Genomic DNA, 27,219 nt, shown 5'->3' on the forward strand with positions numbered 1-27,219 from the left:
GTGAACAAATTACATGAAAGAGAAAAATGAACTTTCTGTTAGTTTCATCTCATTCATGATTCTTCCTTTTCCATCATGGGCCCCAAAAGCTCTATAGTATCCCATGGCATATTGTATGTTTACAAATTACTTACTTTTGTGGGATCAACAAAACCTGTAAATCAGTACCTGCAGTGTGATATATGCCGTGATATGCATCAAGGGACCAGTTTGTTCATTTAAGCCCTCAGCATGAGACATTGGGAGAATCTGCTCATTCAAAAACCACTGTTCAAGTGGCAATGTTACTATCTACAAACAAAAATGACGACCTGTGCCAAACTACGCAGAGGACAAAAATCAATTTGGTATTTTAGTTTAAAGAAACAATTTATCTCAGAATTAAGTGGGTTATTGGCTACATGATTCTTAGACTTTTCTTTCAATAGAGAAAGGTTGAAGTACTTTGATCTGAATTGCTTTTCCTGTAACTTGAAGTGGCAACTTTTTGCAACTCAGGTTGCCATAGAAGATAAAAGAAAGGCATATTGAATCCTCTTCATTGCTCAAGTCAGATCCAGTGATGTCCATTATCCAGAGACCTGCTGACCTCATGTTGATTTCAGGCAGTTTAGGACTAGAAATCAATCTTCTACCTTTAAAAATTATCAAAGAGAAAGAGGAAGAGTGACAGCATGAGAGAATGGCATAATAGAACAGGATCATAGCCTTTACAGTACACAAACAAAGCTCTATTTTCAGGTTATGTTGTATCTATAGCAACAGTTCCCTAAGAATAACACATCAATACCTTTATTATATTTTTTGCCAAAAATTTAAGAGCTTAATGTTCTTCCTGTGTTTAAAACTTAGTTTCAGAGGTATTTTCTTGATGCCAAGGTATTTTTCCGTGTCATGTTTGGAAGTAATTACTAACATTCAGTCACATTTTAGAGGTCCAATTAATTGTTCTTAAAAAAGCGATCAATATTACTAAAACCACTTCATCATTTAGAAGCACCAGCCATCTGTAGCTAATAGGCACCTAATGCAAAATGATTAATACCAATGAACTCCACTTGTAACTAGATCTTATCTAGCATTATAACGTGCTGTAATAATGGAAGACTGACAGGTAAACCTATAATAAACACAAAACATTTGCCAGATCCTCAGAAGATCAATATTACTATCTCCCTCTCTTTTTCTTCATTAATTGTTGCTATCTTTCATTTTCATTCTCTTTTAACCATCCTATGGAAAGTGAAAATCATTTGATGGAAAGGAACAGCTCAATAAAAGGTACTTTCTACAACTCAGAAAAACTGAATACCTGTATATCTGTCCTGGCCACCTTATGATTTTAAGTTGGTTTACTCCCTCTGGGCAAACTTTTGTAGCTCATTTACTTTACGTGGAATTGTTTTCACAGGATTGAAGGAAGGAATCTTTTCTACTAGTTCTAAATGACCAAAGGTCCTGCTGTGAGTGTTCTTTTGCAAAATACATCCAGGTCTAGATTTGCACAACTTGTGATGTAGTAGGTTTGAAATGAGGAGAAACTGAGCATACCACAACCATTGCTTTGTTCTGTGGAATAATACCACAGGTGAAGACCAGGCTCATTTCACTAAAGTAACTTTTCTCTGGATTTCAAATGAGATCCTGAACTACCTGAAAGTAGTGCGTAAAACTGAAGCTATTTATTCCCATGCGACACACATCCCAAACTGCTTTAAATCTTTTATTGCAATGTGCTAAATTTAATTTGGAAGGTAAATGTTCCACACACAACACTTTGACAGGATGGAATTTTATTAACTTTGACCTTACCAGATGTGTTTTTGCTATAATAGTAAGATCAAACCGAATTTCACATTTTCAATAAAAGAAAGATACCATAGAGATCTGAAAGAACTGTAGCAAAATTTAAAAATATTATATATAAACAGGCAGAACAGTGTTGCAAAAGAGCTTACCAACTGTCACAATCTCACAAACAGTCTCACATAGCCCCAGATGGGTATCAAGCCAGTTCCACCATGGGAAGACCCATTCTTTGTCTGAGTCTTGTGATTCCTTGACTGTTACCATCTTGAGGTACATCCCAGCCCCGTAGCCTTCTCCATCATGTCCTATGACCACTTTTTGCAAATGACTCAGAGAAACAGCTTCCACCAAAAATGAATCCACCTACAAAAAAGGGAAATACTTAATAAAACAGAGTTTGGAACCAAATATGCTTGAACTTCAGAGAAAATGTAATCCTGGATTCAGATGAGGATTTAAAATTTGTGTCCGCCTTTTTGAAATATTTAACATAACATCTTCCCTCTGAATCTAAGAAAGTACACGCTAATTATACCTAACACTGAATTCCACATTCATGATTAATGATGTGTTGTAACTTCATTTGATCTTTGGACAATATGGATCATTTCATATTACAATAAAATTCATATACCTCAACCTTCTGACAGTTATGACAAGATTTTGGTTCTAATTAAACTTCTATCCTTCTAGATACTTCTCGTTTCTAAAATTTATCATACAAACCTACATATGTAGTAATAGTCCTAAAGAAAATTTAGAAATCTAAGAAGAGTGTGTTCACTTCAAGACAACTTCTAAATTCTTAGAAATCTAAAAAGAGTGTGTTCATTTCAAGACAACTTCTAAATTCTTCTCCAATAGTCAGAAAAGCCTGTCTTTTTGTTTTTCTTACAAAATGAAAATAATTGTGGAAGTAGTAAATGGAGAAAAGAGTAAGCAATAGAAGGAGGAGGTTAAGATGAAGGTGAAGAACTATTTGAGCAAAAAATGAGAGATGGGAAGGGAAGCAGAACAGAGAGGGGAGAGTAAGAAAAAAGAGAAGTAAACGCAGGCATCAGTGGGTGAGAATAGGGACAACAAAAACAACAAGACAAGGAAAAATGTGACATGCAAAGAAAGAAATTTTATGCCCTACTAAATTCTTGCTTGTTTTGTAAGAAAGCCAGGTGTTCTGTATATGGCCCATCGTAGGACCAGATGGACCTGATGGTAGTTTATAAAGATCAACAAGGTTGTGAACAACTGGCATTTAAACAGCAATGTCTAGGATTGTAATTAACACCATCATCCCAATAAAACATTAATTGAATAGTAGGAACTTACTAAAACAGATGTCAGGACAATTAAGAAAGAAGATATTAGCAAACTGATCTCTAAAAAATGTAGTACTTGCCAAAGTCCTATGCGTTGTCCCTGCTACTTTTTAACTAAAAGTATTGGAGAAGTAGATTTTCTGCTACTAATAGTAAAAGCATTTTCATGTGACAAAAATACTATTTTTTTTTTTCTAACAGTAGCCAGGACTCAACAGCCAGATTGTAAGCAGAAATCATTAACTTTTTTAATTAAGACATTTTAGGAAATTAATCTGTGCATGAAGGTAAATTAAAATAAGTATTGTAGAGTGCTATCTTTTTTATATAGGCATAGCCCTGAGATATATGCAAAAATCAAATTTAGAAATTCTGTGTCACTGATTCCACTTTTACCTTACCAAGTGCTGTGGTAATTGTCTAATGAAATAATTTCATAGAAATCTAAGACTCTCCTTGACAATGTACATCTTGATAATGAACTTTTTCAGACCTCAGTGTTCAGTGAGAGAACCTCTCATAGGAAAACCTAATACACAAGAGAAGTATTTTATAGTTATTGGTCATCTACAAAGACTGCATATGCATTCTCTTCTGTAAGTGGAATTCTTGTCCTTTGTCTAAACTTACTGGCTAGACATTGAATTAGTGTTTCACGTGAATTGTGCTTACAGAAACATCACTGATGGCAAAAATCTCACAGCAATTTCTGTAACTTGTTTCGAATCACTAGCTTTTAATGTGTTGTTACCTGAGCTGTCCTACACTTGGAACGGAAGAAGTAAGCACGATCACAGAGGTTCTCCCCAGCAATCTGCTTTCTATGCGCTCATGTCGAGCCTTTATTATCATGTGGAGATGTCCTTGTACAGGAAGGAAATAACACTGGCATTGGTCTACTGTGAATATCTGTTTCCAAATTCTTGCCTATCTGTAGCAAGATGTATTCTGAGAAGACATTGTGACACTTAATGCAGTACTAACCCCTGCACATGTAAGACAGCATTTTTTGTGCCATTACCTTATTCTTTTGAAATTTTCTTCCGTTTGCTAAAGATGTGTGAAGTTTCCTCACACCTGTGTCCCCTCTTTTGCCATAGAGAGTGATATAAACATTTGCAAAAGTTTCTGCTCCCCAGTGGTCGCCAATATGTACAGAGACAACATACTTACAGACTGTACAAAAAGAAAAAAAACTTTAAATAAACCTGATTATGTACAAAGTGTACCTAAAAGAAAAGAGCAACACTGAGTATTTAGTAGGACTACTGCTTGGTTTTATTTCTTCAGCTACTGAAGAATCTGCTACACAGTGAATAAAATAGTCAGGTTACTTTTATGAATCTGATCTCTTCATGCTAAGCTCAATGAAGACTTTCCATTAATTTCCTTAGAAATTCGAAGGAAGCTGGACTTGGACATTTTAGACTTATGCAGCTGAGAGCTACTAACATCTAGACAAATTCTGCCCAATTCTATTTTACTGTGCAAGATCCGGAAAATAAGAAGTTATCTGAGTTTGTTCAGGGACTGTTTGAAACTGAATTATCTTTGTAGTAGATAATAACTGTCACAGGTCAAAGAATAAGACACTATGTAAATTTATGCAAATTAGAATAGCAGAGACATGTAGCATAGCACCTGGATGCATGACATGACATATAAGTATAAAAATTTTTAAAATACACTTATTAATTTAAGGTGCATGACAGGAACTATAAACCTTTTGCCTTTATAGTGCTCCTGTATAAATGTACTTCTACACAGATTTCTACACAGATTAGATTTTCTTCTGAGAAAGATCATTATATTGCATATGCATTCATACTCATACAAAAAGAATAACCAAAATTTTTCAAATGTCATTTTTAATATACGGTCGTGCTGAGTTAACGTTTAACAAACATAATGCTACAGTTTCTTTTAAGGTTGTGAATAGGTTTGAGGTATTTAGGTACCCAGAACTTTGGGAACTTTAGTTTGGAGAAACAGTCATGTCTCCAATTACTTTTATCTCATGTGTAACTGCCAACTTTTCTGAAAAAATGTGGTACTTCTATAGATCTTCACATTCCAAGTTGATCTCTGAATATACTCTGAAACTCTCAGCATGTCAAAAGTAGTCCTTAGAGAAAAACAAATAAAACTTTTTTGTACAATGAGGATTACGTCTGATTCTTGTGTTAGTAACTAAAGCTATTATAAGCTAAGTAATTCAATAGTAAGCCTCCTACAAATCATTTTCATGGCTTTGAGCATGTGCTTTATCTTTTGAAAGTATAATTATATTGTTCAGTTTTGCCCACTTAGAGTCATACAGAATATTTAGCAACTGTGAAACCCAATATATGTCTTAACTGGAAAATTAAAATTTCTGACATGGTCAGCATTTTCGCAGTGCATATGTGGAGACAGCTGCATTAGAACCACTGAAGATATAAAATTCAGACAAATAATTATATTGTATTATATCTGTGGCATTGATTTCTTTTCAAGAGGTTAGTTTACATTGTTTATATCTTCTCACTGTTTTTACCTGGTAAAGTTTTCTGGTCCTCATTCACTGCAGGGAATTCTTTCACCAGCTCCTTGTCTTCTCTGTCAAGAGAGAGCCAGCACTTACAGTCAAAGTTAATTTTTTGTTTTGTATGTAGCTCTTCTAAGTGAAAAGATTTCAAATGCCAACCCTCAAAGCCTGGCACATCGTCACAGCTGATCCGAATCTTGTATACATCTCCCAGATCTCCAGTCTCAACCTGCAAGAAATATCACGAGGAAAAGTGTACTGTCAGGGATGGTTCACTTACAGAGATTTTCCCAAACAGTGTAGAATTCCTAAACTTAAAATTAACCAATGGAAAAGCTGAATCAGAGGCTGGGATAAGTGTGATGAGGGAATCAGTCCGTCTATTTTTCATGGTATGATCACAGGTGAGATTGTCTCCCTTATTTTCCTCTGTTCCATTATTAGTATTGTGAGCATGATACTCTACCATTAGGATGAGTCAAGGTTAAAATTAGAAATATCTGTGCATTTAAGCTCTTTAGACAAAAGATAACATGGAAAGCTTTGACCCTACTGGATAAGGGGAGCATTAACTTACAATTAAAGGTTCTGATACAAGCAGTCAAGTGAGGTATTAAAATTAAGGATAATTGCCATAAGCCTAGAAAATCTTAACTAAATTCTCATTTGCAAAATGATTGGATTGAGAACATGAATTTACTTTATAACCGATACTTTGGAAAAGTGAAGGGATATTTGTGCATAAAAGAAAATCATGAATGTTACAGAAATAACTCTGTAGAACAACACAGCCCTGTTCCCATACTACGTATGAGAAATTCAATATCTGGTTGCTGATTGTGGGCTTCTTTGAGATCTGGTTAAACCATCCAACCTAGGGCTGTGGGAACTGGGATGATCAAACTGCATCAAGTGCTAATGATCTGCATGACATTAACCACTGCACGATAAGTCTTCTGAACACCAGCAATTGGAGTGCTGCAGCCTTTCACTGGGCAACTGCAGGAAAGACAGGGTGGGAAGTAATTTTTGAGTGAAACAAGACAGAGCTGTTATTTTTAAAAGGTAACAATTGTTCTTAAAAAGGATCAAAACAGAAAATGTTGCCAGTGGCATTCTTGGAAACCTGCCAAAATCATTTTACAGGAGCTTGAATTGTTTATGATGTAGAACTTATGAAAAGGGGCCTGTGGTAGGAAGGAATTGCATTTGATGACTTAAAAGATCCCTTCCAGTCTGAATTTCTTAAGGTAAATGTTATAAGTGGTTGCCATGCCATTCCTACAAAATTTCAAGATTCAAGGCATCGTTCTTTTAGGACCAGGGAAGAAATCCTTCCCACTGTCTATATAACAGCCTCGAGGCTTCGATCTCTCAAGTCCTGAACTGTAACTCCACGTACCCACAACAGCCACAGCAGCAGTAGCTTTACACTGAAGAAGAGGGCACCGGACTTGTCCTCTCCCTAAGCCTAACTGCCCTGCCTGTCTCCATGCTATCACGCACACAGACCTTAAGGCTGTCCCAGACTACGATGCACATGTGACGGGGGTTATGCCTCTTAGATCGACCACATCCTCCCAGATTCCTGACTTGGCCTCCACTGTTGTGCCATGAAAAGGGAAATACTTGGGCACAATTTCATGTCAAGAGTTTTTCATTCATGCTGTGTATGCTGCAAAGGATATCATTAGCTATGGTGGACTGTGCTCTAATTCTCCTAAAAAATAGAGTCATCTCTTATTAAACTTCATGGGAATTACTTGGGTTCATTGAGCGGAGAGCACACAGGTTATTCACCTGTCTATAGTATGATTCCTTCACAGACAACAAAATCATTACTGCTTCTCTTTCAGAACCAGACTACCGACCTGTAAAATTATTGCCCGCAGATTTTCTTTCTTGCATATGGACTTCATGACTGTATCACACAGCTACTCTAAATGCCGTGCACAACTTATGCCACAAAGCTCTCTGGTTTGGAGTTGTAACATTACAGAACCTGGTTATTTTTATACAACAGGGCAAGCTGTAACTCACATTTTACTTTGTCTTCTGCTACCCAAATTTGCAATTCTCTGGGCTTCTAAATTGTTGTAAAGACAGGTGTTATGATCCTTGCAGGAGATGCACAGATGAGATATATAGGAAAATAATTTCAGAATACGGGACAGACTATTAAAAAGCCACGGTTTTCCCTTTTGTTTCTAGAATCACAATTTCAATTAATTCCATGACTGCCTTTGAACCAGCAAGCACTGGTAATCACACTGTCTATGATCTGTGGAATTAAACAACACCAACTATTTTCAACTGACTATATTAGATATTTCCACCCTTTTCATGGATTTGGGGTTTTTTTTTCCCTACAGTTCTTGCCATTATTAGCCTTTCTGTTCAGCGCTATCATTGTAACAGAGCATTGCCATTACATCATTCTTGTAATCATTTTCTGAGCAATTTAATACAATCAGTTTCCCTTTGGAACGTGATAGCCTATCTTTGATCCCATAATTGTTTTTTCCCTCCATCGATGTCTATTAATTGATGTAACATGACCTTCAAAGCGGAGACAAATAAATAATCCATCACAAAGTATATATCCAGTGAATATCCTGGTTTTAAGTTTGCAGGATGTTTGCAAGACACTATATTGTTTTTTATTCATGATTATAATTTCCTAATTGATTTTTTATGTAATCTTGAGTACCTGAAATCTGATCTGAGTTGTATGCGATTTGCCACATACTAAAAACCACAATATTTTTTCCATTACATGATTGAAGGAGCATAGCTCTTACAATCAAGAGGATGCTCTGGCAAAGCCACTGGGGTTTTGAAGCTCTCAGAGACAGGTAACTGATGAAGATGATTAGAGAATTTCATAACATTTTAGATCTTTTCCTTTTTGACTCGCACAGGGCTTCTCCAAAGACATCATGCCTAACTTAATTAAAGCTTTGTAAAATTTACTGTTTGGGTGCACATTTAAATTAAATCCTTTATCACTTTCCTGTTAAAAAGAAAAATAAGGTGCATAAATTATTGTAGTTAAAAAGGTGTTGTCAAAGCATCCTAAAATTCAGCCAAACATCTTTCTGTCAGGAGCTCCAGAAATCCTGCTACTTGTTGTTTGGATCATCATCTCATACTGTGGAAAACACATGGAGTATTGCATTACGTGATGTAAAATTTTATCTCACCCTTATAGTCCTTAGCGCAAAATACATTCCATATTTGTGTATTTATGAACAGTCCTACTTGCAGAGTTCTGTTGCTCATTTCATACTACCTGTGCTAGTGTTTTGGAGAGTAGTTTTAGGGATCCCAACCCCACGATCTGTCAGTTGATGTATCTTTGCATTTTATGATTCTCTGGATAACAGAATGTGCATGATACACCAGGACTCTCCAAAGGCATGCTCTGACAAGCTTACTCTGTAAATAACCAAGAAACACTGACGACTGGGAAAAAGATAAATATATTTTACAAATTTATTCATTTCACATGGGATCAACAATTGATTCTTATCATGACTGGGATATCAAGAAAAAAAATTCTACTACCCCACTGTCAGTTTACTTTCATTTTCCCAGTTATTTTTCAATGCGTTTGTTCATTCGAGATGGCATGGTTTCTTGCCATGCTATCTTCAATGCTAGAACTCCCAGCAGATTCAATAACATTAACACATTCACCTATTTCTCAATTTATTTATTAGAACTGAGGTGTTCTAATTAATTTTATTCTTATTTAAGCAGCTCACACGCTATACGATAGATGCTTGAGACCACTGAAACCCAACAACTGTACCGGATAGCATGCTGTTACTTTATCTCTTTTAACAATTTATTCTTTATGCTTGCTATGTGCAATTAAACTACACCTGTTCTTTCATAGGAGTTGGTTAGAAATATTTTGGATCAAATAAACATTCTGAATATGATACACATCTGGGCATATATTTCTGTGAGAGCACCTGGAAAATCAGGAACTTACATGCCTTCCTGTCCTCAGTGTGCAATAAATGTATCACCAAGATCAAAATTAAGCTTACTGTTTCAAAGCAATGTGAGCTTCTTATAGCACGTTAACCTGTTGTAGCTTCTTACAGCACATAACCTGTTGTTCTTTTTACTGCGCTATGTTACTAAGGGCATTTGTCTCGGACCAGGATCTTGGGGGGGTTTGAAAGTACATTTACTCCTGCCTGTTGGAAAGATGAATTCACAGCTTGTCCTCCTTGTGATATCATGCTCATGCCTCCAGCCTATCACGCTGCTACAGTGGGAGAACGTGAGCAAAGCTTCTGCACTCTTCTGAATAGCCTTAGTAAGAACAAAGAAAGTGAGAGTAAAAAGAATCAGGGTTTATTAGCTGAACCACCTAGAGAAGATATGAAGGTATTTATGGAGATATCTGTGAATCCCCAAATGCTCCTTTATAATCAGACCCATTCCTTAGAATACCACAAAAACTGTAAAACACTGTAAGCAATGTGGCAAAGAGACAAAATTTCATGCACAGTAAACAATGCTTAAATAGTATTAACTTCTTCATACAAAGCAACAAAAACAAGGACACAAATAGCTGAGAGGAAAATATAGGCACTAACCCAAAGCCAGTCCAAAGTATGAACAAGCATTTAGAAAGCCGTTGTGGGGGAAGCCCGGTATGAAGGGTATGGTACTATGGTACTTAGGATAGTAGACTATAAGGGACAACCACGACTGACACATAACAATACTAATTTCTCCTAGCATGATACTCAGTCATTGAAATTTGGCAATCTTAACAAGGAATACATGCCATTTGGGAAATATCCAACAAGTTGGATGTTGCAGAGGTCTGCTTTATGGAATGGTGCTTGCCAAAATTCAGCCAGCTGGTGTAGTTGCTTCATACGTAGATTCTGCCTCTGTTGACCTCTCCAGTTTGTTGATGGCTTAGGAAGCTCCTTTTGTTGCTCAGTGTGTTTCCTGTCTGTTTTCTGATAAGCAGCTGCTTTCTTGTCTTTAACAAGTTCCATTTATCTTTTCACTTACTCCTTATAAAGTTCCTAAATTGCTTTAGCTTATTATTTAAATCAAAAATTCAGCCTGGATCTTGTCATTATGATGAAGCTTTGACAACATTTTCTAAATGTAGGTTTACCATTGTTTTCAGAATGTTTATTGCAGCCATTGAAAAGTATTTCTGAGCTATATAAAACTGCCTTGAATTGCAAGATATTTCTCTCATCTCACTGGCTAGAAGCTGCACTTCTTGCCAATCAACAGAATTTGCAGTGTCTTAGCCTAGAAAGCCAGGACAGAATTTGAACATTAAAAAGATGCCTCAGATGAATCCTCTCAAAGCAGCAGGATGCATGTCAGGTGTACAGGTAGTCAGGACTGTGTTAGGGTTGATTTTAATACTGGCCAAGTATATGCTATTGCTTCAGGGTTCATCATACTTTGATATGCATGAATGCATTCTCCTGTGAATTATGATGATCCAGAAAAATCCTCTGCCTGATGGCCTGAGAGACAGAATGATTTGGGCGAGAGTGGAGAATGCTTTACAGAGACTGAAATAAAGGAAAGAAAAGCCTTCTTGGGAATACTGTCCAATCCTTCATCTTTGGCATTCTCAAATAATTGTATATTGCCTTTTGTATAAACTGCAACTCAGGAATCTTTAGAGAATTAGAAAAAATGCAAGAAGAGCAGATGAATGCAATAAATTACACAAAAGGGACCATTTTTCTCCATGACACATGCACTCAAAGGCACTGAAAATTCAAAGAGAACACTGCAGCTGGCAGTAGTAGAACAGGACTACCAGCAGAAGATGACCCAAGATCTAAAGCTATAACATTCCATTTTTGTAAATAAATACGTCATTTCTACCAGCCAGACTAACATTCCATATATATTCATATCTTTTGGCTAGAGGAGAATGTCATGATAAGCTCTGTGTAGTACTGTATATTTATGACTTACAATGAATTCATCTGTTGCTCTGGGTAGAAAGCACACGTATCCTGGGGTTTGTGGTGAAAGCAGAAGTTCATCACTTTTGCCCTTTGAGCCATAAATCACAAGGGTCCTTTTACATGCTTGTGGCTCTGGGGAATCTCCATTTGTTTTAACCTGCACTCTCCACTCTTGTGCTAAACAAAGTAAAAACATCATATTTTTAGTATCAATGGGCAGGGAGTAATGGATGATTTTGTTATTATTACAACAAAGAATTTAATGATTACTATGAACTTATATCACATTTTATAAAAGTAGACAAATAGACATTACTTCTCAAGAAGATAATTATAACTTAAATAAGACTTGATAAATATAAGAACACTGTTGAAGTGTGTATGCAAGCAGAAGTTAACACCAAGGAAACAGGAAAAGGAATATTTGGCTAGGTTTTTGCATTCTTTATAATAAAATAGTTGCTTTAATTGCAGTAATTAATTTATTAAATTTCTGTTCTTAAAGTGATCCTATGTAACATGAAAAAGAAAAATAACATTTTGAAAGACTTTTATGTGATTCATTTGTAAGAACTGCTGGCTAATACACAACTAGTTAAACAATGAAACTTAAACCTATTTTCTCAGATTTTTCTAACCTAATTTGTTTTGTTCAGTCTGCTCCTTTGTCAGATCAAGATCATTCATTAGGGTTGAATCCAAAATGTAGGGAATTCCAAAGAAGTGATTGCACTGGCCTCAGCTCATGGCTTGGGCCTTTCAGAGATTCTTTTTGGTATGTGACCTGTACTCATAACAATGTTTGAAGTCCAGCATGCAACCAAGAAGCTACAGAAAACCACTCCAGGTGTGAAAAAAAGACTGTGTCTTAGATGGACAGTATAGATTAGAAAGTTACTTGACTGCTTGAATGTGAATCTTCCCCTGAATTCAAATGAATTGTTTTGTAGAAAAGATGCTTTACTTTAAGGGAACTTACAGTAGAAGGAAAGAAAAAGCCTATGTTTAGACTGTGCCCAATACTGTGATAATATGATAATTTGCTAATGGGATTAAAATAAAGGAGAACTGTTTAATGATTGTGTGTAAGCCTACAATGCAATGTCTTGACAAAACAAATTTTAGAATCCTTTAATTCAGAAATAAATTGGATGAGATTCTTTTTCTTATAGCACTGTGTATTTTTTTCATACCTTTTGTTTTCCTACACCTGCTTGGAGATGGGGATTGCATGAAAACCTGATCTGGTTTTCTTGACTTATGATCCTGGTTTTCCCTGTTTTTCACATTGTTTTCTTTAGCTAATTCTGGCTTCCCCCTTGTTATAGAAGCTTTTTCTGCATTACATCTGACTGTTCCTTGACTCTTCTGGGCTCGGCTACAAAACAGCAGGCAAATAGGCATCTCACAGTCAGTCTGCTGAGTAACACACGAGCTGAAAGGATCCTTCCATCTGAACTCTTTTTTGAGGTCATTTCCAGGAATGAGTCAGATGTAGTACATGGAAGATCCACACTTTGCCTAATGAGGAAGTTTTGCTATTTGATATATGTGCCAGCCTCAAATTTTATCTCCTTGTGCCAGGTTGGCATGTGGTACCCTTCAGGGTGTCACACTTGGTGAAGTCAAGCATCGTTTGAGCTTCTGCCGTTCCTGTGCACTCCGAGGGTTTATGAGCAGATTCAAATTTTTACAAAGACTCCCAACATAGCCCTGAACCTCTTATCCTCTCCAACCATGCCCCATTTTTAAGGCTGTCCCAGGAAAACAGCAGAGGGAAAATTAAGATAATTTTGCACTACTGTCTTTCCCAGGTGAGCTTTTTTTTCTCTCTGTAATATCCCTCTGCTTCAGGAGGTTGCAAGCCCCAAGTTAAGAGAAAGCACAGATGCATAACTGCCTGTTCCTTGCTCAAAGAGGCAGCATGTTTAGAGAAAGTATTTCAGGCAAGGTGGTTTATTTTAATTAATATCCATGATTGTGATTTTAATTATTATTTCAGAAAAAAGACTAAGACACTGGTTGGGGGTTTTCCAAGAAATAAATCAGTGATTAACAGCTTTAAGGCCTCTTTAGCATCTGTGACTGATTGTTCTTCTACATTTACTTTTTAATGCTTCTGCAGTGTGGAAGCTGTGCTAACCCAGACTGACTGCATTTTCTGTGAGTTCAACAAATTCATTTAACCAGCTCATACCAGAAGAAATAAAGTTTTATCTAATATTATATTGACTTAGACAGCTATTAGGTAAAGATGGCTACACCAGACAGGAGACTGATGGCAAATACCTATTGTGCTCGGTGATTTCTATATCTCTTTTCAGGATATTCTGAAGTCCTCAGTAAGTTCTGAAAATCAGATTGCTGGGCTTGAGTAGGTCATCTTCTGTATTTCATATGCATGGCCACATTAAAAACGAGACTTTTCCCCTGATACTACTGAACTGTGTTAGCTTCCTTTCACTAAGTGACTAGACTTCCTTTCAGAGTGACTAGTGTGTTAGTGTATTATTGTACTTTTAGCTTCTGTATAGAGCTATAGCCATTTTCTTTGAGACATCAGTATCATGACTGCTAAAATGAATGGTGGGGGCAAAACAGACTTCTGTGAAAAAAATCTCAGAATTCTTTCTTTTCCAAAATAATATAACCAAGGATCTGATTTCACATTACAGGGATGTATCCAGAGATACATTAGAAGCAGGGGCCCTTTTCCTTCCAGAAAGTCCTTTAACCACCAGTTTGGAACCTGAAAGATGCTTGCAGCAAAACTGTGAAAATCAAACCTGCAATGAGTTCTGCACATAATAAACTGGGCAAGGTAAAACATCAAGTCAGCATTTTGTAATATAATTCAGAAAACTGAAAAAGGAAGGCTTTTTTTTCCGTTTTTAAAATATGAACAATTTATATGTTTTTAGAGGACTGCCACCATTTTTTTCACAATATATTATTCCAGTTTTTTTACTCTGGTGTTTTTTGGTCTTAAGATCTAGAACAGCATTCACACTTTGGTAGATGTAGGAGCAGGTTGCTTACTTCCCAGACATTGTAGAAATTTGTGTTGAGGCAAATCGAGGCAGAGCAGTCAGTCTGCTTATTCAATTTTCTTAGGAAATTCAGCCTCCACCTGACAATATATACTGTCATTGCTTTTTAGAAGCAGGACCAATCCCTTTACAGTTTGGGAATTCTGTGATTATTCTTCACCCCATTAGCAAATACTGGCAAGGTAGGGAATAATTTATAAACAAAGGAAGTTTGTTTTAAATTCTCATGGGAGAATTTACTGCATATTTTCTCTTTTTTTATGAATTTTCTATATGCCTTAATACCAACAACCTTGCACAGCACAAGACGTATCCATTAACTGAACTCCGTTCATCAGTGTTGATCCGTATTTTATGCACTGACCACAAAAGCCCACGTTACCACAGAGCACAGGAACGCAGCTCCTTTTAACTGACTGCAGTGTGGACAACATTGGAATATGCTATGTCTTGTCTCCTTGCTTGGAGAGAAAATCTTTTACTATGTGCTATTATGATACTCCACCTATTTTGAGGCAGAAAAGGAAAAGAAAAAATAGAAAGTGGAAGTAGTAAAATTTCCCCACAATGTAGGAAACATTTAGAGAGCGATGTAAAGTTGCATTCTCCCTCAAAACAACTTCATCATTTGAGAGCTGAGATCAGCTATCCACCTTCCCTACCAAAGCAGTCCCTTTTTTCTTTTTCTCTTGCATCAAACATACAAGGTGGCATCAAGAGAATACAAATATATCTGTTCCTGTGCTTGATTTGCCAGAGCCTCTCCATAATGTACAGATGTACAAAGGTTGCTGGGAAAGCTTGGTATGGGCATACCATATTTTGTCAGAACCCATAGGCAGCAGCAGCATTCACAGGGATCTGGGATTTATGCTTCATTAAAGCTGGCATAATGCCAGCCTGGCTGAAGAAGAATTTTGAGAATCCTCAGATAACGTGCTTAGCAATGATGATGTTCAAACTCTTTTCTTTGGCTAGGTGGTTGAACATCTTCCTAGCTTTATCCAAAGAAAATGACCTTTGGAGTGACTTACTATTTTGTTTTGTAACCTTTGTTATAGACCTTACCTAAGCACATTGATCTTATTCTGAAAATCACCAAACACCACTGAATTATGCCAACCAACTTTTTATGACTTTCCCTAAAGCCCACTTGCAGAGTGCAGCTCATATACAATACGACCACACAAATGCATAAAACATTGGCTCCCTAACATCAACGTTGCTGCTCGCCTCTTATTCAGTAAATGTATATTATATAGAAAGTTTTCGCTTCCACTGTGAGTGGGACTGCTTATTGCTACTATCTGTTCTGCGATGTCAAATCTTCACCGCTATAGCTTCTAGGAGAATTTAAGGCAATGACTTTTTCTTCCAAGACTCTACGTCTCTGGAATTTTCTCCTATCAACTCTAACCTTGATACTGTGTCATGATGGATTGACACAGAACGGAGTACAAGACACCTTTCCAAACCTGTTGTGATTGTTACCTCCTATGAAGCTCAGTCTTTTCACATGCAAGGTCTGTGAGATAACCGGAACACCACCACAAATTAAACTGTGAACAATCCTGAGATCAGTCCAGCTCATCATTTTTTTTACATAAGGCATAAGAGCATGATCTTTCACCTATCTCAGTTCCTCACTGGAATGAGTCCTTGTGTAAAGAAAAGATGGCTAAAGACCAATTGAAGCTAAGCTGATGCATAGCTAATAGTTCCTACTCCTTTATGTCTTCATTATTCATAACGTCTGATCTCAACCTAAGAAAACAGCACACACTCTTTGGGTCGTCCTGGACGTCTTGACAGTGTGACGTTTCACAAACTGGTTAAGAATAAGCCACTCCTTTCTCCTCATCATCAATAGATGGTGTCTAAGCACTCTTGACGTGCACAGGCTCTCAGCAGTCTGTGCATCTCTGCCTGCTCATTATACCACGACTACCAGAATACTACCAGAATGTAGCTGCACTGGAAAAAACTTAGATTAATAGTAAAATACAGTCTATTTTCTGAACATAAGGTGAAATAGATGTTATGGCTGCATCTCTGAACTGTGCACTTAGCAGAATGCAGAATCCAATTCCAAGTCACTCCTGTGAAAATCAAATTTCTCTGAGGGAAAGCCTTTGCTTACCTGAGTTAATCAGTCTCCTCTTATCAAAGTTACGTTACCATGAAACAATAAAGCTGTTGGCTAAACTGTTTGATTGAACGCGAGTTATTTAATTTTCGCTGAAACTGGAATTAGATCAAGAGATCAGGACTCATCCTACAGAAGTCAAGTTACTGTTTCCCAAGCCAAATGTAAATGTTGCTTTTTTTACTTTAGTTTCTCCCATACAGTTCCCAGACACAGTTACACGGAATACACATTTACAGTTAAATATTCTTAAAAATACTTGTGTCAGTCTGTTTCTCTTTTCTGGTTAGGGAGAAACACAGAGATGGCATCTGAAATTTTAAAAACTTGGGAGGTACTAGTATATTACAGATGGGGCTGTCTTTGTAGGTATAAAGATAGACAACTGGGTGGGTAGTTTTTACTAATTCAAGCAGATTTAGTCAACTGAATGCATATACTACATTTAGCTTCACTAACAGATACGGAGTTTAAGCCTGCATTATTTCTGGCTACTTCAGGAATACCCTGATGAATTTTGACCTGAAAATGCTTCCACTGACACTTCACATAACACATTTTTCAACTTGATGATGTTTGCTAGGGGACCTGTCCCCATGTATTAAATGACAGTGACATTGGGATAAACAACACAACACTTGGATCTCTTCTCAGAGGAATCCCTGGGTGATATCAGGACAGAATAGTAGAAATATGAAGAAAATAAAAAACAGTTTATGAGCAACATGTTTTTCTCAATTTCTTATAAAGGCCTAGTCCTTTCTGGACTAACATCAGCCAGCCAATTTGTCTTCATTTTCTCTCACAGTTGATCGATTACACATATGATGAGGTCATTTGCTTACATATTTGTCACCTAACACTGCAGATTAAATTCAAACAACAAAAACAATGGTGTGGAAAACAACTGTTACCTTTAACGAATGCCATCTTTGAATTGCCATCCTCTAAAATATGAACAGAAAAAAAATATGTGAAGAAGCTTTATTATCACTTTTCTTAAGCTACAGTCTTATCAGAAGGGTTCTTCAGTAATAAGTAGGCATTAAATAGATAATATATTTTTATAACATTAATTTTCTTTAACAAAATACTTACTGTTGATAGTTAGCTCCCTCTCAGTTTTCCCATCATCTTGATATTCATCTAACCATCTTTCATTGCAAAAACAAAAACAATAAGATTAGTAACAGTTATCAGTATATTACAAGTAATCTGACAATTACCTTCTCTCTCCAACAGTATTTTTTTATACTTTTTTATCAAATTACACCTTGAAACTACTTCTTAGGTTGACTTTTCTTTTATACATCCATCATAGTTGGCCTTACTCATATTAGGACAATTTGGCTCACTCTGTTCCAGGAAATAGGAATTTTCATGGTAGCTATATGAAGTACTGTATTACTATATGAAGAACATTACATGAAACACTAAGTATTTACAGGATCAGAGACACAACTGTACATTTAGGGGGTTATATAGCCTGTAGTAGTTAGTTATATTCATTGTACTTAAAATTATATATAACGCCTGCAGGTCTGGAAGTTTCTAAAACTTCTGTAGATCTGCAGCAATGAACTGAAGTTCTCTTTTTACTTTCCTTTTCTTTTATATTGATGAATTTAATGATCTTTCCTGCAATATCATTTCACTAAAAATATACATCCATACTCCTTCAATTGATCCCCCTTGCTGATATAATAACACTTTACGGCCTTTAACAATCATCTCACTTATTTAAAAATAAATAAATAAGTGCTCACTATCAACTTCTATTCTATTGGCTCCATGTTGATGTTACATTTGTTTAAACCCAAGGGTCCATATATATTTCACTTCTTGAAGACTAAACTCTACTGTATTTCAACCACTGTTGTAATAAATAGCTTGATTAACTTTTGTGAGCCATCTATCTCCTCATTCACTCCTAAGAAACAAAAGATCACTAGCAGTTTCTAAAAATAAAATGTAAGCTTTAACACACTGGCAGCACGCTTACACTGCAGGTAAACAATGACAGGACACCTCTAGTTTTATATATAATGTCTCTAATCTTTTTCTAGGAGCTTAATAATTTTTTTTGACAAGGCAGTTTTATAGAGAGCCCAAATGTCTTCATTAAGTATCCTTCCCTTTAGAGAAGTCTCATAAAATCTCCTTGTAATTAAAGAAACAATTGTCTCATTCATCTACTCTTCCAATAACCATCTTTAATGCACAGCGAACCAATTAAAAAGCCTAATAGCCAAAAAGGAAAACCAAACCAAACACCCGATCATCAGAATAAGATTTCTGAGAGGAGTAAACAGTTCTTAGCTAGTCATTTCGAGGAACCTTGCAAACTGAAACGCTGTTTTTTTGTAAACAGATAGGATTCCTAGAAAAGGAGAGCTGTCTTTACTGAACCCCTAAAGATTTTCAAGACTTTAAGGCACAGGTTGTAAAATAACATGGAAATTATTTCAGCCACATAACTCAAACTCATAAATTCCAGAAACCACATACTACAGCATATAATTAGCTGGATCTAAATTACAATTCTTCAAATTGTTTCTATTGTATTAAATATACAAGTATATTAATAACACATACAAATCCTTACTTTCATCTATTGGCTTTATGTTATTTTTTTTTTCTTTCTGTTATAGACATAGGATTCAACTCAATGACTGCTAAAAGTTCAGGTTGCAGTTGCCTCGAGTAATAAAAAAATTTGGAAAAATAGACTGTGTAGTAATTGTTAGAACTGAGAAAGTCAAGCATTTTCCAATTTTGCCCATGGCAGCAAAATTCTAAACCTAGTAAGACAGCAAGTAGAGATTTACTAAATGAAAGGAAATATTGTAGCTCTCCTTGAGGAGAAAAGTTAAAGGTCTTTCCAAAGAATTCCAGGATGTATATAAGGTTGTCAGTGACTGAGAAACTGACCAAAATAAATACAGCTAGATCTTTACATGTAATACTTTTTAAAAGATTGAGAACTGAAAGCTTATTTATTTCCATGTGGTCTGTGTGCAATCTAGATAAAGGAAAGATGAATGCACCTTTTCTCCTATGCAACATTTGGCTTGGGGCATTAGGCTATGACTCTGATACCAATAGAGCAACTTTGTTCTTTGTCTTCGATGGCAAAATTTTACGTGTTGAAAAACTCAGGCATTGCTCATATATCTAGGTTGTGTGCACACGCCTGTTCTGCAATTTTTTCCTTAGGCTGCTGGCAGTGTGTCAAATTCTTTTTCTCCATGAATGGCATACCTATTACAAGGAAATACAACCTCCCGAGCTTCCTTTCCTTCTTTATGTTTGATGACAATCTTATCCAGGAACCATCCGTTGCCTGTGTTGAAATGACAAAAGTTTATCATGTGAAATAATGCAATTTGGGGGGGAATAAATTTAAAGAAAAAAGCCCAGATTATCTTTTTCCAGCAGAAATACAGGTCGTATTAAGACAGAGCTCAGCTAAATAGATAAGATATATTAACAGAATGAAATATTTATTATTCTGTGTCTCTCACGAGAGGTACAATGTTAATTCTTCTCTGCCTTGCTCTGTTTTAAGGGAGGTGGGTTTTTTTCCTTGGAGAAAAGTATATGCATACATCTGTGAGCTGCCAACACCATTCACATCCCAGCCTACATCCTTTGATCGCTTGTGATCAGGCACAAGGACTTTGGGACAAATCTGTTTACGCAGTTAACTGAGATCTCTGTGAAAGCTGGAAATTTTGGTCCTCTGTGAGTGATGTTGTTATTGCATATATAAGAGTATTAATTAACAAACAATTAAGACTACTGCTTACATTTGCAAATGGAATAGGGCTGCAGCCTTGGTGGGGCATTGTATGTCTAGGTGCCAGTAACTGGGAAAACTGAGGATCCAAGGATCCAAGGATCCAGGGCCAGCAACTGGGTAGACTGAGTGTCTAAGGCCAGCTACTGGAAGTCATATACATCCATACTGTATATATATGTATATATTTGCCATTGATGGACTGTCATTGTGATCAGCTGGAGAGGGTAACAGGATAAGGCTTGGTGCTGTTTGTGCGTCTGTGAGTGCTCAGTTCCTGTCTACGTTGATCTGCCTGGCCAGCCATGTGCGTACACGTGTGTTTTATAAATGTGTTTGTGCGTGTGCCTAGTGGGAACACATACTCAGTGCTACCAGTGGGACCAGTGGGCTTGGAGCTGTGCAGGCTCACTTCTGATGGGCTACTGAATTCATCCTCTCCCTAGCAGCAGTAACCACTTCCACATCCATGCTGATCTCTTAGATCACTTCCAATAACCATCCTAGCGACTGGTACAGTTCTCCTGCAAAGTCCTTTTCAAATACCCCGTTCTCACTGTGTCTGCACCACTCACAACTTGTTGTGTTGCTTACAAGGTTTTGCCTGACTCATACCATTATCAGCACATTGTGGCAAAGCAGCGTGAGGGATGTTTTGGTCAGAAACAGACAACTGTCCTATTTATTCTCATGCTCTGCCTCTCTGGCTGCATCTGAGCCTGGAAGTCCCCAGGAGGCAGCGGTCTCTGTCCCATAGGGAGGGCTTGCCCAGGCAGTGCATGGAGCAGAATGGCATCTCCCCTTCCCCAAGACTTCAGGCTCAGGGAACATTAAGCCACTCTGTGAGCTTCTTCTCTCACCCTCCTATACCTCAGATATGCTTTCATTGGAAGGAGACTATTAGCCTGGCCAAGATTCACCAGCAATCAGGCAGGTCACTTTGAAATAGGACAAAAAAGATGAAAGGCGCTGCTTGTGTAAATGTACACAAAGTTTCTATAGAGGAGAAGGTTCTTTTAGCAGATAAGACACATCATCTAGTGACTTACACCTGACCAATGCCAAAACCCTGCTAAGACAAAATTCCTTTTCTTTCCTCATTCACAGTGGCTATAGAAGATGTGGCTATGCCCAGCAGTCTAGGAGCCCCAAAGAAAGCATATGTTCCATGATCCTTTCAAGACAGTCTCCAAATAAAGACTAAAGACCTTCTGCCCTATCATTCAGGCAAGCGATATGATTAGAAAAAAGGGTAGCCCTACCTCTAAAGGAACCCCCTCCTCTCTCTCAACCCCCAAAAGATTTGGTCTCTAGATGGCTTCTCTCCTGACTTTCCATCCTTTTCCAGCTCTCTCACCCCCCTGGTCACCTCAGGCCAGGCTTATTTGGGGCTAATTTTGGATACAGTTCAGAAGAGGTCTGTGAGATCTGTCTGTGCTGAGTACAATGAACAATCATCTTAATTACCAAGGCATAAATGTTGATATACATAGAATTCAATCCATTGTCCTGTTTAGACAATCCTCCAAAACCAGATTTTGAACTCCATTGTCAAAAAACAGCTTAAGATGTCTGAGTCTGGTTGCAGATTTGTAATGCTGATCCTGTGATATGTCTGTGCTGCCTAATAAAGGAGAGATGAGGGAAGAGAGCATGGTATGGTGTCCTGGGTGCTAGAGTGAAGGTAGGTTCCACCACACTGACTTCTGTGTTATGTCTTGGCCTACTAGGATGTGAAACTCTCAGATATACAATCATCCATACTGCTGAAGGCAGCAAGCCCTAGAGAACTACAAAGATAAAAGATAAAAGAATCAAGTTTACATCCCATACTTCTGTAATAGGCACAAGTCTGCTCAGAGCCTTAGACAGTACAGTCAGCAAGATGGATGTTGCTTTAGGCTGTTTCAGAAGAGAGTAGGCTAAAAGTCCTTTTCTCATCTTGTATCAGTGTGGCCCTGAACTGCTTTAAAAATCCTTCTCTTCACTTGGATTCTTTATAGCCACTAATCTGCAAACGTATTTAAATTATTTACACCTTCAGTGCTTTTAAATGCTGGCTTTCTCTTCATTTACATCATTCCAGAGATGCACACCTCAAGGGCCTGTATCAAAAATTTGTCTCATCACAAAATTATATCTTTTATTTTGTGAAAAACCTACAAGCTGAATGCAATGCCACCCACTGGAGCAGCTCCATACTGACTTGCACAGATTAAATAAATAACCAAATCTTCTACCATTGCCCAAAGCAGCAACAATATTATGCTATAGCTACTCAAAATTTGTTTGGTAGTAAACCAGGTGTTGATTATCTTTAATTCTATTCTGACCAGTCTTTACTCTTTGTCTAATGAAGGATTGTTTTATCTGTGTGAGCAATGCTTTCATGAGTTTTCTATATGCAAATAAATAGTGCTTCCTTATAAATAAACTTGAAAACAAAGAGTGGAGTGACCGTATTTGACATTAAACTCGTGTCCTTTTTGCTATCTATTACCACTGTTTTTCACTGTCCCATCAAAGTGACCAGCCTGTGGGAAGACTTTTTATCACTACAAGACCTTCTGTCACATTTTGTATGAAGGATGCCATATAAATAAAGTGCATTGTGTTTCAAAAGGAGTTGAAAACAGATTGGTCTCTAGGAAGTTAAATCCTACCTGGACCAGCTCCATCATGGCTAATCAGAACTTTCTCCAAGTCTCCCAGTGAGACAGCCTTTATGCAGAAAATATCCATCTGTGGAACCATACAAGGAAAATTATAAAGGTCTTGAACACAGCTATTGCTTTGACTATAACAGCACAGAATAGTTAGTTTTTTCTCTCGTTTGTTTTTTTTTTTAAATGAATATAGGTGTCTTATATAGGTCGTGGCCAGTCAGTGAAGATCTTTTAAAGCTTTCTAAGGTGAATAGCACTTTCAAATTACTCCAAAGAGAAAGCAGTCAATTCCTTTGGCATGGTGCAAGGATCAGTTGCAAAGAATTATTTGGTCATCTCTTGACTACATTTTCTAGCCCTGTCTGCCTCACCAAGACTGGAAAACATACTTGAGAATAAGGATTTAGAACTTGATTCTAGAATTCACAGTGATCTGTTCAGAACAAAAATGTTATTGTTACCATTTTATCTATGTGTCCAATACAAATAACCAAGAGTACTCAAATTCTACTACGCAAAGCTCTCAGTAAATGATTCAACCAGTAGATAAAAATTATTCATATGATGTAATTCTGTAAGTAATTTTGAATAAAGAAAATACAGGAGAAAATGGCAAACTACTTGAATAAAAATTGTAAATAAAAATATATTTAAACTTGTTGATGAAACAGTTTGCTAGCCATAATTTACTCTTACTGATCAGAAGTAGCATTGTTTTTACTTCACCTGTCCGTGTCGAAATTTTACATTATTATTCTTAGATCTATGGAGTTTCCTTTTGCCAGCATCTCCTCTTGTCCCAATGAGGTTGATATAAACATTAGAATCTGTTTCAGCACCAAGTTCAGCACCTGTGTATACATGGACCTCATACACCAACACTGGAAGAAGAAAAAGCTTGAGGTTATTATCCTTGTGGTTTGCACACGATTCAAAAGCTTTCCCATCAAAATTTTGCCAGCACACTGTACTGACTTTAAAGTTTGGAAGTAACAACAGCTACCCATGCATTTGTTACTTCCAGGTTCAGATCTTGTAATTCTCTGCACAAAAATACGAAAATACCAAGCTTAAAAAAGACACATTATGCTGAGTATCGCTGTGCATTGCTCAGCTAAGCAGCCCATAAACCAAGTGCTCCCTAGCGCTCCGTTTTCTTCTCTCACTCCCTGCTGAGTGTTCATGATTTCAGGATTTTCAAAGTCTTTCTTGGCACGTTACTGGAGACCACCTAACTGTGCCTAGTCATGGTCTCGAACAATATTTCACTGGTACCGAAGCATTTTTAACCTCCAGATTTGTGCAAATCAGAATTTTCTAGGTGGCTAACCTTCATTTCATCTTAAAAGGAGAATAGCAATCATGAACCCTAGGGTTTTTAGATTTTCCCCTCATGTACAATGGTGGGCAAGCAGACGAATGAGCTCCCTCATCTATAAAAAGTGTACACAACTTTTTTTTGAAGGTTTCAACTTTTATCACTAGTGGATGCTAGCACGTTTAACAACAGCTCTCACTTAAAATATATTTACAGCTTTTTAATACTTCTCCTTCTAGTCTAGACCAAAGTCTTACACACAAAAAATTTACACTTATCTTTAAAGGATTCTGAAATATAATTCAGAGTTACTATATTAACATATTTTGTACCACACTAATATTATCTTTATAATTACCCAGATATGCAAACTTCTTTTAAAAAAATTATTTGCAGCTATCACATACTATTATATTTAATTTCCATTTTTCTTATTATGACTTTTAAGAACAGTTTTCCTATTTCCATCTTAATGAAAACTTTTCCATGCAGTGTTTCTATTCTAATCACAGCTGGCCATTTCTCCTGCTATATAGTAGATCACAGAGGAGATTACTGTTTTACTAATGGGTAATTTTAATAGTTCTTGGGAGTGAAGAAACATAGCAGAAGCCCTAACAAACACAATTAAACACTACTTTTAAAGAATTAACTAAGATGAAAACAGAAAATTATAACAAAATGCTTGAAACTGGACAATATTCTACAAACTAATTAAAATACTATTACTTTTGTACCACCAAATAGCTAGTAGAGCCTGACATTTCCTTAAATTTTTAATTTACTGGACCCCAAGGCAGCTTATAAAACTCATCATGTCATCCACGATCACTGAAGTATAGCTATTTCTGATTCCCAGTGGAGAAGCTAAACAAGTAGTAAAATAATACTGCAAATACTTAAGGGAAAAAAATAACCCCACATATACTGAAAGATAGGAAGGAAATGCTGATGGACACTGTATGCTTAGCCAAGTTAGAATATTTCTTTTAATCTGTATAAAATTATCCTAAACTGGCAAAGTCAGTGTCGCCAACTTTTTATCACTATTATAACTGTAACTGAAAATGGGAGTGGTGTCCCTTGATTAGTTTTATTCTTTTCTGTAACTCCAAACATTCACACCAGCTCTCACACTCATCCATTAGTGTACCAACGCTTAGCCTGTGACATAAAATTGATCTCAATAATACACACGTCTTCAAAAATTTGGCAGAGCCTTATAAAAACCAGTTTCAAGGTTTTTAACATAAAAACATTATGTTAAAACAAATGGGAGATATGGATAGCAACTAACAAAGATAAATGGATCTGATAATTAGCTTAATTAAGTTATGATGTTTTATATCGTAACTCTTAGTATAATCATAACTGTGCGCAGACTAGCAACAGGAGAATATAAGACAAACAAGAAACTGTTCAACGGATAGAGGATAAGGAGTGACAGCAAAATATGAAAAGAAATGTGCGGCAAAGCAAAAAGCCACACTGTTCATGAAGACGTGAATTCTTTCGGAGTGTGGAAGGAGAGAGGTCACAGTTCCAAAGGAAAACCTAACTGTATTCTTCTGTAACCAGCCATTTGAATAATAAGGCTGGACTACCCGTGGAACAAGGCAGTGGGGGTTTGTAAAAGCAGGGACATACCAACATGAAGTCTTCTCCACGCTTTTACATTCTTACTTACATTCCCAGTTTTGAAAACGCAAAACATCTGTGGGAGTTGAGGAAAGGGTATAGACTGTTTGTGCTATGACTGTTTATATACAAAGATTGGTATCTGTATTACAAGTAATTTCCATCATCAAACCTGCAAAATTTAAGTAACTATAAGCACAATTTTAAAGCATATTCAATGCTTTTTTTAAGAAGCCCTTTAACAATAAATGATTACAAGAAGAAAATACCAACAAGTCCTTTCAGTTCTGGAGGGAGACCAAACCAAATGGATTAAGTACAGGACACACCAGGACAGAATAAGAGATAATTATAACACAACACAAATTTATATTAACAGATAAATAAATGACAGTTCCTTTTGTAGCACTGTGCATCTCTGTGGTAACCAGAGAGATGATAATGATCTAATCAAATACAGCTTTCTATTGTTACAAGCCTAAATAAATCAGTCTGAAGTAGAAAATATGCACATGTTGAAATGTAAAGAACTGGAAAATATTTTCCATAGCTCCTTGTGTCTATACATCTCTCACCATCTGGAAGATGTTAGGTCTGGCATTTATTTAGGCTACACAATCTGCATTATTTATAAAGGAACCTTCTTAGCAAAAAGACCAGTTTGTGCTTTAAATTTTTGTACATATTAACAATACAGGCTGCTATATTAGGATAATAAATGGGATGTTCATTTCCCTTAACTTGAGTATATGTTGCAATGCAATGCATTTTATAGGAAACACGCAAAAAATTAAGCAATGAAAATATTCTCAAAAACACACTGAATGCTTACTTAGAACATGCAACTATGGAGAAATTCTTGGACATTCATACAAACATTCACTAAATAGATTGCAGAGATTAAGCCTTTTCTGTACAACTGGAAACCTATGCACAGACCAGCTTGAGTGGATGCAATTTTTTCAACTTTGT

General features: G+C 36.6%; 1 protein-coding gene across 1 annotated transcript in view; it reads right to left on the bottom strand.

Moving 5' to 3' along the window:
• The window catches only part of RP1 (RP1 axonemal microtubule associated), a gene marked incomplete at its 3' end in the record, with an annotated part of 200,765 nt that overhangs the window by 84,478 nt on the left and 89,068 nt on the right, over positions 1-27,219 (bottom strand). Inside the window, exons 26-34 of the mRNA XM_081996424.1 lie at positions 24,018-24,172; positions 23,289-23,367; positions 20,088-20,169; positions 17,925-17,980; positions 11,638-11,807; positions 5,662-5,881; positions 4,147-4,301; positions 1,959-2,172; positions 445-635 (exon numbers count right to left, since the gene is read on the bottom strand). Coding sequence (XP_081852550.1) covers positions 445-635; positions 1,959-2,172; positions 4,147-4,301; positions 5,662-5,881; positions 11,638-11,807; positions 17,925-17,980; positions 20,088-20,169; positions 23,289-23,367; positions 24,018-24,172 — 1,322 coding nt within the window. The remainder of the gene's footprint in view (positions 1-444; positions 636-1,958; positions 2,173-4,146; positions 4,302-5,661; positions 5,882-11,637; positions 11,808-17,924; positions 17,981-20,087; positions 20,170-23,288; positions 23,368-24,017; positions 24,173-27,219) is intronic.

Source organism: Phaethon aethereus (assembly GCF_964289735.1).
Source record: "Phaethon aethereus genome assembly, chromosome: 2".
NCBI classification, from domain to species: domain Eukaryota; kingdom Metazoa; phylum Chordata; class Aves; order Phaethontiformes; family Phaethontidae; genus Phaethon; species Phaethon aethereus.